The 15,406-nt window shown below is 40.7% G+C and overlaps 1 protein-coding gene across 3 annotated transcripts in view; it reads left to right on the forward strand.

The window, feature by feature from the left end:
• The window catches only part of LOC118393580 (far upstream element-binding protein 3-like), an 83,409-nt gene that overhangs the window by 16,910 nt on the left and 51,093 nt on the right, over window positions 1-15,406 (forward strand). For 2 of the 3 annotated variants that reach the window (XM_035786362.2, XM_035786364.2), the window contains exons 3-7: window positions 464-497; window positions 1,919-1,968; window positions 2,149-2,220; window positions 7,522-7,579; window positions 7,935-8,097. In XM_035786362.2, coding sequence (XP_035642255.1) covers window positions 464-497; window positions 1,919-1,968; window positions 2,149-2,220; window positions 7,522-7,579; window positions 7,935-8,097 — 377 coding nt within the window. The remainder of the gene's footprint in view (window positions 1-463; window positions 498-1,918; window positions 1,969-2,148; window positions 2,221-7,521; window positions 7,580-7,934; window positions 8,098-15,406) is intronic. The other variant, XM_035786365.2, reaches the window with a different exon arrangement.

The following is a 15,406-nucleotide window of genomic DNA, read 5'->3' on the forward strand; positions in this document are numbered from 1 at the left end:
TCTATGTGTGCTATTTCTATGCTTTCCATTCTTAAGTTTAGTTTTTGTCTTTTACTTTTGGTTTTGTACACCAGGTTTGAACAGCTGAAAATAGAGTGTTTTTGGTTATGGAAAATATATTTCACAGCAGTATAGATGGTACATTGATTCCCTAAGGAATGACTGCTTGTTTTGTCACAAACAGAAATTAGGCAAACTATTAGAATTTTTGCAACCAGTAAATGGCGGAGCAATTTCTGGATATTGCACCTTTTTTATTATCAGCTCCAAAAAAACATACAAAATAGTAGAATTGGAACTTGTAAAAGGGCATCCATTGCAGCACATTTTTTCTTAATATATTTCGTATTAAAATATTTTTGAAGAAAAAAAAAGTTACCTTCACTAATATATTTTTCTCTCTCTGCATCTCCCTCTGGCCCTGGTCTCCTTTCCGGCTGGCTCTTGCCGCCTCCCCTCATAGTAGGTACCCAGCTGGGAGCCATGGTACATCAAAGGTAAGCCTGTAGCCAGCACCGCTGTATTCCACCGCTGTATTGACAGACAGTAAATACATATTGATTGAGCAATCTGTGGGATTACTCCCTCTCCTCCACTTCATTTTAGCTCACTATCCAACCCAAATACACAGCACTGGATCCCCAGCGGGATAGCGCTGAAGTACTTAGACCAGATAATGATTTGTGGACAGCTTCACCGTCTTCTGCTTTGCAAATATAGCGAAGTCTAAAGTATTATGTGTGTAGGTAACTGCCAAAATAAAGGAAACACCAATAGGGCGTTGAGCCACCTTGAGCCAGAACAGTTTCAATGCCCTTTGACATAAATTCTACAAGTGTCTGGAAATCTATTGGAGGGATGCGACACCATTCCTCCACAAGAAATTCCATGATTTTGTGTTTTGTTGATGGTGGTGGAAAACGCTGTCCCAGGCGAATCTCCCATAAGTGGTCAATTGGGTTGAGATCTGGTGACTGAGATGGCCATGGCGTATATCGTTTTCATGCTCATCAAACCATTCAGTGACCATTCATGCTCCATTCGTGCCCTGTGGATGGGGTCATTGTCAGCTTATGGGAGCATAGCATCTTATGGGATGTTAATTGTTTAATTCACTCAGGAACCTCACCTCTGTTGAAGCACCTGCTTTCTAAAATATACTTGGCATCCCTCATTTACTCAAGCGTTTACATTATCTGTAGTTCATATGTTCTATCACAGTGATGGAACAGCAGATAAGTGTTAGCCATAGCCCTGTAGTGTAGGTGTGCAACATAATCATTTATTGAATCATCTGCTGGCCTTTCTACACTGTATCCGTCTACTGCTACTGTCCACAAAAATATTAAATTGTCTTTTTTTTTTACACATACAAAACATTAAGAACAGCTTACTAATATTGAGCTGCGCACACCCTGCCCTCAGAACAGCCTCAATTCATCTGGGCATGGACTCTACAAGGTGTCGAAATCATTCCACAGGGACGCTGACCCATGTTGACTACAATGCTTCCCACAATTGTGTCAAGTTGGCTGGATGTCCTTTGGCTGGTGAACCATTCTTGATACACCTGGGAAACTGCTGTGTGAAAAACCCAGCAGCATTGCAGCACTTGTCAAAACCGGTGCACCTACTACCATACCCCATTCAAAGGCACTTAAATATTTTGTTGCCCATTCACCCTGTAAATGGTAGACATTCACAATCCACGTCTCAATTATCTCAAGGCTTAAAAATCTTAATTGAACCCGTCTCCTCCCTTTCATCTGCACTGATTTGAAGTGGATTTAACAAGTGACATCAATAAGGGATCATAGCTTTTACCTGGTCAGTCTGTCATGAAAGAGCAGGTGTTCTTAATGTTTTGTACACTCAGTATATATCTTGTCTCTTTTCACCCCACCCTCTTGTAATTTAGGGCTGTTTTGACAGAAGACTTCAAGGTGCCTGATAGAATGGTTGGATTCAGTAAGTACATGTTATGGGAGGGAGGTACGTTATGTGGTTTGGGATGTTTTCGTCCTTGGATGCTTGATTTTGAGTTACGTTAAAGGATGTATTTATTTTATCAAACTGACACATTACCTGAACTATTTTCTCCACTCCCATCCCACTTTTTTTCTCCCCTCCTTCTCCCGCTTATTTTAGTCATAGGCAGAGGAGGTGAACAAATTACGAGAATCCAGCTGGAGTCCGGGTGCAAGATTCAAATTGCCTCTGGTAAACAGTTCTAAATATACAAATCAAATTTTATTGGTCACATACACATATGTAGCAGATGTTAATGCTTGTGTTCCTAGCTCCAACAGTACAGTAGTATCTAACAATTCACAACAATACACACAAATCTAAAGTAAAATAATGGAATTAAGAAATATATAAGTGTTAGGACGAGCAATTGTCGGAGTGGCATTGACTAAAATACAGTAGAATAGAATGCAGTATATACATATGAAATGAACAAAGCAGTATGTAAACATTATTAAAGTGGCCAGTGATTCCGTGTCTATGTACAGTGTAGGGATTCATGATATATTGGAATTCATTGCCCTTAACCAATCAACCGTTCTCTGTCATGGGTGATGTTGGCTTTCGCCGACTGGTCGAACACCGGTACACACTACCAAGTGGGCTATTTTTCTGATGTTGCCTTACCGGAGTTACACAGTAATAGCGTCACTGCTATTAGCTACACGACATAGATACTATGGAACACCGTTTGGGTCTTTGCGTGTCAAAAAATATACAGTAGCACTGTTAAAGAGCAATAGTGGAATTTGCGGTTCGCCTTCAGAATAAAAGCATGTAATTGACAGTGATGCAAATTATTACAAATAGTAGCATTATGCCATACTTTTATTTTGAAGGCTAACCGCAAAGTCTACTTTTATTTTGAAGGCTAACCGCTATTGTGACTAATCCTTATTGTGGCTAGCTTCACATAGATGGTCCGACCACCATTAATCAAATAAGAACTGTCTTATAAATTAGGGTTAATTTAGATGACATCTAGCTATATAGTTAGCTAGCTAGCTATAGCTACTGAAACAGATTGTCGTTTTGCTATGTTTTTGTTTGCATCAATGAACTAGCTAGCTTTTTTTTAATGATCAACTTTACCAGCGTCATAGCATACATATCGATGAATCGTTGTGACATATGGAATACGAGTGATGGTGTAGTCCATGTGTAATAACTACGTAAAAAATGATTATGTGACGTTCAGTCATATTCAGGTCCTGATTGATCAACAAACTTATTTGACATGTCAAATTGTGTTATTTGATGTGTTAAATAGTATATTTTTTGACACGCAAAGACCCAAACAGCGTTTCATAGGAATCCTGGTTGAGAATGAAACGACTGAACAAATGAACAACGAAACAGCACAGCAAGTAAGTGACAGAAATAGGTTTTGATTATGTTTTACTGGTAATGGGGACATAAGTAAATGCCAACAAATAACTTTTTGGTCTGTGTGTGTGTGTAATCTTTATTTAACGAGGCAAGTCATTTAACTTCTTTGGGATAGGGGGCAGTATTTTCACGTTGGATGAAAAGCGTGTCCAAAGTAAACGGCCTGCTACTCTGGCTCAGAAGCCAGGATATGCATATTATTAGTAGATTTGGATAGAAAACACTCTGAAGTTTCTAAAACTGTTTGAATGATGTCTGTGAGTATAACATTATTACTTATTTGTCAGGCAAAACCCAGAGGACAAACCATCCAGGATTTTTTTGGGGGGGTCACTTGCAGTTCCCATCGCTTCCACTGGATGTCAACAGTCTTTAGAAATTGGTTGAGTTTTTCCCTTTGTGTAATGAAGAAGTACGGCCATCCAGAATGAGGGTAACTTGAAGTGTACTGTTAGATAGAGGCGCGTGACCAGAAATCCTGTATTGAACGCTGTTTATCCCGTCTTCAATTTTATCGATTATTTACGTAAAAAAATAGCTAAAGTTGTATTACAAAAGTAGATTGAATTGTTTGGACAATGCTTACAGGTAACTTTTGAGATATTTTGTAGTCATGTTGTGCAAGTTGGAACCAGTGTTTTTCTGGATCAAACGCGCCAAATAAATGGACATTTTGGATATATATCGATGGAATTAATCTAAGAAAAGGACCATTTGTGATGTTCATGGGACATATTGGAATTCCAACAGAAGAAGCTCATCAAAGGTAAGGCATGAATTATATCCTTATTTCTGCGTTTTGTGTCGCACCTGCAGGGTTGAAATATGCTTTTCTCTCTTTGTTTTTTTACTATGGTGCTATCCTCAGATAATAACATTGTTTGCTTTCGCCGTAAAACATTTATGAAATCTGACACATTGGCTGGATTCACAGCAAGTGTAGCTTTAATTTGGTATATTGAATGTGTGATTTCATCAAAATACATTTTTTATAGTCATTTATTTGAATTTGGCGCTCTGCATATTCACTCTTAAGAACAAATTCTTATTTACAATGACGGCCGGACGACGCTGGGCCAATTGTGCGCCGCACAATGGGGCTCCCAATCATGGTCGGATGTGATACAGCCTGGATTCGAACCAGGGACTGTAGTGACGCCTCTTGCACTGAGATGCAGTGCCTTAGACCTCTGCGTCCATATGTGTTTGTGTGTGTGTTAACTATTTAACTGTACTGGAATGCTTAAAAGGCAGCTACAATTTTAAATATTGGTTATTGGTATTGGCCAAAAATGTAATATTGTTGCATCACGAGTACAGTGCCTTCGGAAACTATTCAGACCCCTTGACTTTTTCCAAATGTTTTTCCCTCTTCACACAATACACCATAATGACAAAGCAAAAATAGGTTTTTAGAAATGTTTACTAATTTAGAATAATAAAAAAAACAGATATGATGTTTACATAACTATTCTGACCCTTTACTCAGTACTTTGTTGAAGCACCTTTGGCAGCGAATACAGCCTTGAGTCTTCTTGGGTATGACACTAAAAGCTTGGCACCTGTATTTGGGGAGTTTCTCCCATTCTCTGCAGATCCTCTCAAGCTATCTCAGGTTGGATGGGGAGCGTTGCTGCACAGCTATTTTCAGGTCTCTACAGAGATGTTAGATCGGGTTCAAGTCCGGGCTCTGGCTGTGCCACTCGAGGACATTCAGAGACTTGTCCTGAAGCCACTCCTGCGTTGTCTTGGCTGTGTGATTCGTTTTGTTGACGTTGAGGGAGAGGTTAATTTCCTGGCACCACTCCGCCAGGGTCTTCACTTCCTCCCTGTAAACTGAGGTCAGCGACGTGGCAGTGTTGTTTTCTACCTTCACCACCTGGGGGCATCCAATCAGGATGCACAGGGCGGGGTTCAGTCCCAGGGCTCCAAGCTTAATGATGAGCTCTGAGAGTACTATGGTGTTGAAGGCTGAGCTATAGTCAATATGTGGATATGTGGTTTCCAGCTTGCACACAGTCCAGTGTAGCTCCTTGAGGGCCGCCGTTGTATCTGCTTGATGCGGAATATACACGGCTGTGACTATAACCAAAGATAATTTTCTTGGGAGGTAATTTGTCGGCATTTGATTGTGAGATATACTAGGTTGGGTGAACAAAAGGACTTGAGTTTCTGTGTGTTATCATGAAACATACACTACCGCCTTTCTTCTTCCAGGAGAGTTCTTTATTCTTGTCTGCGGGAGGTACTGAGAACCCAGCTGGCTTTATGGATGGAGACAGTATTTCGGGAGAGAGCCATGATTCTGTGATACAGTGTATGTTACAGTCCCTGATGTCTCTCTGGAGGGAGATCCTCACCCTGAGCTTGTCTACTTTATTGTCCATAGACTGAACATTAGCTAGTAATATACTCGGAAGCGGTGGATGGTGTGCACGCCTCCTGAGTCGGACTAGAAGGAAAATAACCTCACACTCAACGTCAACAAAACTAAGGAGATGATTGTGGATTTCAGGAAACAGCAGAGGGAACACCCCCCTATCCACATCGAAGGAACAGTAGTGGAGAGGGTAGCAAGTTTTAAGTTCCTCGGCATACACATCACAGACAAACTGAACTGGTCCACCCACACAGACAGCATCGTGAAGAAGGCGCAGGAGCGCCTCTTCAACCTCAGGAGGCTGAAGAAATTCGGCTTGTCACCAAAAGCACTCACAAACTTCTACAGATGCACAATCGAGAGCATCCTGGCGGGCTGTATCACCGCCTGGTACGGCAACTGCTCCGCCCACAACCGTAAGGCTCTCCAGAGGGTAGTGAGGTCTGCACAACGCATCACCGGAGGCAAACTACCTGCCCTAAAGGACACCTACACCACCCGATGTTACAGGAAGGCCATAAAGATCATCAAGGACAACAACCACCCGAGCCACTGCCTGTTCACCCCCTGTTCACCCCGCTATCATCCAGAAGGCGAGGTCAGTACAGGTGCATCAAAGCTGGGACCGAGAGACTGAAAAACAGCTTCAAGGCCATCAGACTGTTAAACAGCCACCACTAACATTGAGTGGCTGCTGCCAACACACTGAACTCCAGCCACTGTAATAATGGGAATTGATGGGAAATGATGTAAAATATATCACTAGCCACTTTAAACAATGCTACCTAATATAATGTTTACATACCCTACATTATTCATCTCATATATATTGTACTCTATATCATCTACTGCATCTTTATGTAATACATGTATCACTAGCCACTTTAACTATGCCACTTTGTTTACATATTCATCTCATATGTATATACTGTACTCGATACCATCTACTGTATCTTGCCTATGCCACTCTGTACCATCACTCACTCATATATCTTTATGTACATATTCTTTATCCCCTTACACTTGTGTGTATAAGACAGTAGTTTTGGAATTGTTAGTTAGATTACTTGTTGGTTATTACTGCATTGTCGGAACTAGAAGCACAAGCATTTCGCTACGCTCGCATTAACATCTGCTAACCATGTGTATGTGACAAATAACATTTGATTTGATTTGAATACGTCTTCTCCTCCGGTGACATCTTGGAGCAGCCTCTGGGGTAAGTTCAATTGCCCTGGGGGGTAAGAACAAAGAATCCAATTCGGCAAAGACGTATTCCTGGTCGCAATGCTGGTTAGTTACCGCCGCTCTGATATCCCAAAGTTATTTCTGGCTGTATGTAATAACGCAAAAAAAAACATTCTGGGCTACTAATGTAAGAATTAACACACCAAAAAAACAAAATACTGCAAAGTTGCTTAGGAGCAAGAAGCAGAGCTGCAATGTTTTTCGGCCCCATCGTACAGTATGTCCCTTAATGTCTGTGACTACACACACTTCCCAACACTTCCTGTCCTTATGTTAGATAATAACCAATATCAGATTGCTTTTAATTTTATATCTCATTATTAACATACAGTAGCACACAAGCTAATCAAGGCTGTCAGCAATGAGGTGATGATGCAAAATGCATTATCATGACCGTTTATGTTCTGTACTGAAAGGGTTCGATCTCAAAAACTTGACTCCTTTAACTGTATGCCAGCGGTTCTTTCTCATTGTAGAGAGTGGCGGTATGATGGACAGAGCCTGCTCCCTCAATGGAACCCCAGAGAGCATTGAGTGAGTTTCTATATTGAGACGTTGAACGTGACAGAAATTCTATAAACTCAGTAGCAGTATCGTCAACAATCCTTTGTCATTTTGAAAAGAACAATATGTCCCATTATTGATGGTCTATAGATGCTCACACACTGTATTAACTGCAAAACTACACATTTATTTAACTGTTACTACATAATATTACAGTAATTGACCATACATAATACAGTTTTAAAAACCACATTGTGGACTAATCATAAAATGTTGACACTGTAGGCAGTCATATTAGGCAATCATGGTACAGTATGTAATTGGTATTACCTAAAATACATCACATCTATATATCATTGATATGCCACTGTCTGCTCTCCACCAGGCAGGCCAAAATAATGCTTGGGCAGATAGTGGACCGCTGTCGAAACAGCCCTGGGTTCCACAGCGAGGCTGAGGACAACAGCTCAGTCCACGAGATGCTCATCCCAGCCAGCAAAGTGGGCCTAGTCATCGGGAGGGGAGGGGACACCATCAAGCAACTGCAGGTATGCCTTCTAAGATATTTGTTTTATTTAAATCAGTTCTCTTGGGATATAGTACTTCCTCTAGCCTACTATACTAATCCTCTATGATCTACAACTAGCCTTATTACTACCATTATAACTGCAGTCACTACTGGTACTAGGCCTACAAAGCTTTTTTTAACCCCGCTACAACTTATTTCGCAATCAGAAAGACTTGCACACATTTTCATTTGGAAATGTTCATTTTCTAGTCTCTGCAGTCTTTTCTCAACTGTATCCACCTGTAAAACTCATTTGTGATTTGAACATCAAGTAATTACTGCCAGTAACTGCCAAAACAAAGGAATCACTTGAGTAAATGAGGGTTCTGGCAGCTCTGTTATGGTGTGGGTCAGGGGTTAAAGTTCTCCCTTTCTCTCAGACACACTTACCCATCCATCCATCGACTTACCATTCCCACACAACATATAGCCTATGCATCCACACACCCGTTCTCTCCCACCCTCATAGACATATTCATATTCACTATCCCTTACTCTTTCCTCATACTCCCGTTCGTATACACAAACACACCCATGCACATCCATAGAGCAGCTATAAGATAAGACTTTATTTTAAATACATTTTTAAAAATATAACCTTTTTTTTAACTAGGTAAGTCAGTTAAGAACATTCTTATTTACAATGACGGCCTACACCGGCCGAACCTGGACGACGCTGGGCCAATTGTGCGCCGCCCTATGGGACTCATTCACAGCCGGCTGTGATACAGCCTTTATTAGTCCATACAGGTTTGAAATATGCCTTCTGCTTTTTATCCAATCGAACAGATATACACACACATCCACACAAACACACACTAGGTTGGATAGGCACTAAAATGAATAAACGTTCTGGGTAGATTAGGAGAGGCTGTCTAGTCATTATTATTCCTTGTTTGCCAATGGTTGTTATTGGTGAGAGTGGAGATGGGATTGGGATGGTGTGGCTGGGAGGGAATCAGACACTCCTGAATTAGGTGTGATGCCTTCGGTCTCTTTGTGGACCCACTCTCTCCAAGTAGAGCCCCACCAGCCACTATATTTTAATTTGTTAGGAGAGGAGTTGGAGTTTAAAATCCCTAAAAAGGCACAGTGCCTCAAAGTACAAAGAAGTACTTCATATTTTTTGTGTTCTCTCTGTTAAATGTCTGTTCTTTCTACATGGTCACACGTTATATAATATGCGTAATGTACAGTCGTGGCCAAAAGTTTTGAGAATGACACAAATATTAATTTCCACAAAGTTTTCTTCTTCATTGTCTTTAGATATTTTTATCAGATGTTACTATGAAATACTGAAGTATAATTACAAGCATTTCATAAGTGTCAAAGGCTTTTATTGACAATTACATAAAGTTGATGCAAAGAGTCAATATTTGCACTGTTCTTCTTTTTCAAGATCTCTGCATTCCGCCCTGGCATGCTGTCAATTAACTTCTGGGCTAATTCCTGACTGACGGCAACCCATTCTTGCAAAATCAATGCTTGGAGTTTGTCAGAAATTGTGGGGTTTTGTTTGTCCACCCGCCTCTTGAGGATTGACTACAAGTTCTCAATGCAATTAAGGTCTGGGGAGTTTCCTGGCTTGGCCATGGACCCAAAATATCAATGTTTTGTTCCCCGAGCCACTTAGTTATCACTTTTGCCTTATGGCAAGGTGCTCCATCATGCTGGAAAAGGCATTGTTCGTCACCAAACTGTTCCTGGATGGTTGGGAGAAGTTGTTCTCGAAGGATGTGTTGGTACCATTCTTTATTCATGGCTGTGTTCTTAGGCAAAATTGCGAGTGAGCCCACTCCCTTGGCTGAGAAGCAACCCCACACATGAATGGTCTCAGGATGCTTTACTGTTGGCATGACACAGGACTGATGGTAGCGCTGCGCTCACCTTGTCTTCTCCGGACAAGCTTTTTTCCAGATGCCCCAAACAATCGGTAAGGGGATTCATCAGAGAAAATGACTTTACCCCAGGCCTCAGCAGTCCAATCGCTGTACCTTTTGCAGAATATCAGTCTGTCCCTGATGTTTTTCCTGGAGAGAAGTGGCTTCTTTGCTGCCCTTCTTGACACCAGGCCATCCTCCAAAAGTCTTCGCCTCACTGTGTGTGCAGATGCTCTCACACCTGCCTGCTACCATTCCTGAGCAAGCTCTGTACTGGTGGTGCCTCGATCCCGCAGCTGAATCAACTTTAGGAGACGGTCTTGGCACTTGCTGAACCGCTCTCCTTGAAGTTCTTGATGATCCAATAAATGGTTGATTTAGCTGCAATCTTACTGGCAGCAATATCCTTGCCTGTGAAGCCCTTTTTGTTCAAAGCAATGATGACGGCACGTGTTTCCTTGCAGGTAACCATGATTGACAGAGGAAGAACAATGATTCCAAGCACCCCCCTCATTTTGAAGCTTCTAGTCTTTTATTTGATCAGCATGACAGAGTGATCTCCAACCTTGTCCTCATCAACACTCACACCTGTGTTAACGAGAGAATCACTGACATGTCAGCTGGTCCTTTTGTGGCAGGGCTGAAATGCAGTGGAAATATTTTTTGGGGATCCAATTCATTTGCATGGCAACTTTTGGCCGACTATATAATAATTATGTATTCATACTATGACTCATCTTATTATTACATGGAATTGTCAGCAGATGTGGTTTTCCTGCAAGAGTTGCATAAAAAAAAAACATTTACAGAGGAGCTGCATTGGAGAAGCCTATGCTGCTACCTACTATAGTAACAGCAGAGGTGTAGGCATCCTGATAAATAATACACATTTTCTTCCCTTATATCCCAGCCCCCAGACCGAGAGGGTTGCTTTTTAATCTTGTAATGTACCTTACATGGGGTGAAATACACATTATTTCATTGCATATCCCCTTAGGGGCAAATCTGTTTTCTTTAGATATACACTACCTTTCAAAAGTTTGGGGTCACTAAGACATTTCCTTGTTTTTGAACGAAAAGCACAACATGAACTATTTTTTTAGCAGGTGACTTAAATCACATATTTGACAAGTTAGACAGACATAGCAATTCAAAAGGCACATTTTAAGGAGCCTCCAAAGAGGAGGAAAAATGTCATATCTACATACAAATAATTTACAGGACACCTGGATATTACTTTTCCCAACTACAAATGACAGTTAGTGACAGAATATGGAGAATGAACAGGCACATTTTCAAGACCCTGAAATTTATGAAATACGTAAGTGATTTAAAATAAACCTTTACCATTGCAAATGTAGACAGAGAAGACAAACTTTTTTTTTTTTAGAAAGAACCCATAAGAAATATTTATAAGGAAAAGAAGAAAATACAATTCCTGAACTTAAGCAGGAATAATATATTTTACTTTTGAAGAGAGCCAACAACTACAGGTTAAACTCCAGTAAAGCATACGATTTAATAGAAAATAAACCTGGTAAACATCTCACACCTCTCACAAAACGAACACTCGCCAAACCAGTTAAACTCAGCAAAAAAAGAAACGTCCTATCACTGTCAACTGCGTTTATTTTCAGTATACTTAACGTGTAAATATTTCTATGAACATAAGATTCAAGACCTGAGACATAAACTGAACAAGTTCCACAGACATGTGACTAACAGAAATGGAATAATGTGTCCAAAGGGGGGTCCGATAAGCTCAGTGCGATGATGTGACACACCGCCCCAGACCATGACGGAACCTTCACTTCCAAATCGATCCCGCTCCGGAGTACAGGCCTCGGTGTAACGTTCATTACTTCAACGATCAACGCAAATCCGACCATCACCCCCTGGTGAGACAAAACTGCGACTCGTCAGTGAAGAGAACTTTTTGCCAGTCCTGTCTGGTCCAGCGACGGTGGTTTGTGCCCATAGGTGACGTTGTTTCCGGTGATGTCTGGTGAGGACCTGCCTTACAACAGGCCTACAATCCCTCAGTCCAGCCACTCTCAGCCTATTGCGGACAGTGTGAGCACTGATGGAGGGATTGTGCGTTCCTGGTGTAACTCTGGCAGTTGTTGCCAGCCTGTACCTGTCCCGCAGGTGTGACGTTCAGATGTACCGATCCTGTGCAGGTGTTGTTACAGGTGGTCTGCCACTGCGAGGACGATCAGCTGTCCGCCCTGTCTCCCTGTAGCGCTGTCTTAGGCGTCTCACAGTACGGACATTGCAATTTATTGCCCTTGCTACATCTGCAGTCCTCATGCCTCCTTTGCGGCATGCCTAAGGCACGTTCACGCAGATGGCAGGGACCCTGGGCATCTTTCTTCTAGTGTTTTTCAGAGTCAGTAGAATGGTCTCTTAGTGTCCCAAGTTTTCATAACTGTGACCTTAATTGCCTACCGTCTGTAACCTGTCAGTGTCTTAACGACCGTTCCACAGGTGCATGTTCAATACATGTTTATGGTTCATTGAACAAGCATGGGAAAGAGTGTTTAAACACTTTACAATGAAGATCTGTGAAGTTTTTGTATTTTTACAAATTATCTTTGAAAGACAGCGTCCTGAAAAAGGGACGTTTCGTTCAGTTTATAATTTTTAAAGATAAGGATACAAATGCTTTAATTAGGAGCAACAACGCCATTAATGACAAGATTGTGTTTATTGATACACCCGTGCGTCAATCTAAGTAACATAATAATTAAAAAACTCCCTGTCAAACCCGTCAGTTTAAGCTAGATATATCTGTTTTCTTGCATGGGCTTCGTTTCAATCCATTGCATCTGCCTATGTCGGCCTTCCGCATCTGTGATGGAATGTGGCCGAGCTACAGCGGTTTTTGTCAGACAATGAGACATCCTGAAAGTCTTCTCACCAAAACATCTTTAGCATCTGAACACTGATATGCCAACTTGTGTCTTTAGCGTCTGAACTGTTTGGGCTACAAATAGGGCTGTGGCAGTCACAAAAGTTAGTGAGCCGGTGATTGTCAAGCAAATAACTGTCAGTCCTCACGGTAATTTACCATTTAATTAACAAACACATTTAGCATTTCTTGGCTTCTACACACAGCCCATAAGCCTCAGATGCAGACCTTTGGAACATCTACATTTTAAAAAGTCTAATATATGTAATACAGCCTACACCTTCTCAATTAATCCTTGTCCTTATGTTAAGTCCTGATCTGGCTATGCCATATGGCTGTGGGCTACACTAGTTAATTTAGCAGACAAGATTTAGTTAGAATTCCGTGGCATTATTTTAGAGTATGAAGAATACAGTTGAATAAAATAGAAAGGATATTGTCTTCAAGCAATTTGAGGGAGTGCGCACATGTGGCTATTCTGTGTTGAGCGGTTAGCAAATAAATAGATACTCCAATATGCTTATTCATTTAATTTTACTTGTTCTACAGACATTGGGTTACACGGTTTTTTGATTATTAATACATTGTAAGGCTTCATGATTCGATCCTAATGATGACTTGAAAAAAGTAGTTTTTTTTGCGTGGGCTGTACACATTTCATCAGTCTCTCATTCACAATTTTGACAAGCACTTGATAATGCCTCAATTTTTTTTAAATCCATGCCGTTTGTGACCATTGTTCCCTTCTCCCTGAGTGCCCCCGAAGCACCTCTCACTCACATGGCTCTCCATCACGTGATCGGCTCTTTCTCACAGGCTACAAGTGAAGACAGACATTTTGGGGTCGCAACTGCGTGCGTCCTTGTCCAATTCCGTGGTGTATATTGGAAGAACGATCCACATTTACTTTTCGTCAGCCAACAAGATGTGTAGGCCTAACGAACAGCAAAAGCACTAGCCTACGTCAATCTACTATCCCCCATAGTATAAAAGTTTACCAATTCTGTGCATTAAATAATATGAATTTTTATGGGACAGTTGTGGGATGCCATAGATTTCAAATGTTTTACCCAATGAGGCTGACGCAACAAATCAGAAAGTTTAGCTTAAAATGTGATTAACTATTAGGCTATTTCTTCACATAAGCGCAGCAATGCACACACGGCAGTAGACTATATGCGTGAATGTACCATTAGTGGGAAAACATCATTATCAAAAGTGACCGCAAATGTGAATATGCATGCAAATGCTTCTATTATAAAGGTGCATTTTTATGGTGAAAATTATGTTCCCCAAACTTGAAACTCTTGTGCTGCTTATGTATGCCAGTTAGGTTCTACAACAACCCTTGTAAAGCAGATGAATGTGCCTAATTTTATGAAGTTATTTGGACACTTTTTATTTGTGACACCACCTTATCGAAACAGGCCTATGGGCTAGTCTACATGAGGTGTGTGACTATGATTAGAAAAAGTAGGGGGGGAAAGTTGTTTCTTGCCTTACGCTGGGTATCATTCACAAGTGATAATATATAATTCAAGTGATAGGCTAATATTTTCCGCCATCAGACTATTCTTGATTTAATCTTGTCTTTATGTGTATTAAGTAATATCTATGTAATTTGTTTTGATTTAGAATGGACCATTATCATGCACCTGTCTGGAAACAGGGGCAATGGGAAAAAATACATGTCATGCACTTAATTAGCGAATGGAGGACACTTTTCCCATGGTTAATTTTCATGCCGGCCAGGTAGGCTATACTCCTGTTGTAAAGATAAGCAATGTGCTTCATATTAAGAAAGTTGAGAAATAAATTAGAAGGCATAGTCTATAGAAAGCTGATGGGATCCTCCTCTTTATAATATAATAGGCCATCACATCACTCTGTTATCTCTCGCAATTGCATAGTCTATAGAAATGTTGCACAAAATGAGCTCATGGGCTCTCATGAAGTGTTTGATTAGTTTTTCGAATACATTTGCATTGATTAGAGAGACAATAGAGTGCTGAGGACCAGGCAGTTAGCAAGTTGATCAGATCTTGAAGAACCCCAATTACCATGATCATGCTGTTTTAATCAACTTCTTGATATGCCTCACCTGTCAGGTGGATGGATGGGTTATCTTGGCAAAGGAGAAATGCTAACTAACAGGGGTGTAAACAAATTTGTGCACAAATTTGAGAGAAATAAGCTTTTTGTGCGTATGACACATTTCTGGGATCTTTTATTTCAGCTCAGGAAACATGGGACCAACACTTAATAACACATTGTGTTTATTTTTGTTCGGTGTAATATATGACCCCATTGTGTAATGGGGAGACTCATCTCTAAATCTCCCATTAGTGTCACGGGACTCGTCTTGTGCTAACAAAAATAAGGGGTAAAATATGTTTTCAAAAAACAAAAATATTCTCCCTAGATAGTGTAAACGACATACACTTCAAAACCTTATTGCTTATGATTTATTTTTTTACTGTATTTTTCTCTTCCATTTA

This window comes from Oncorhynchus keta, chromosome 14 (genome assembly GCF_023373465.1).
Source record: "Oncorhynchus keta strain PuntledgeMale-10-30-2019 chromosome 14, Oket_V2, whole genome shotgun sequence".
NCBI lineage: Eukaryota > Metazoa > Chordata > Actinopteri > Salmoniformes > Salmonidae > Oncorhynchus > Oncorhynchus keta.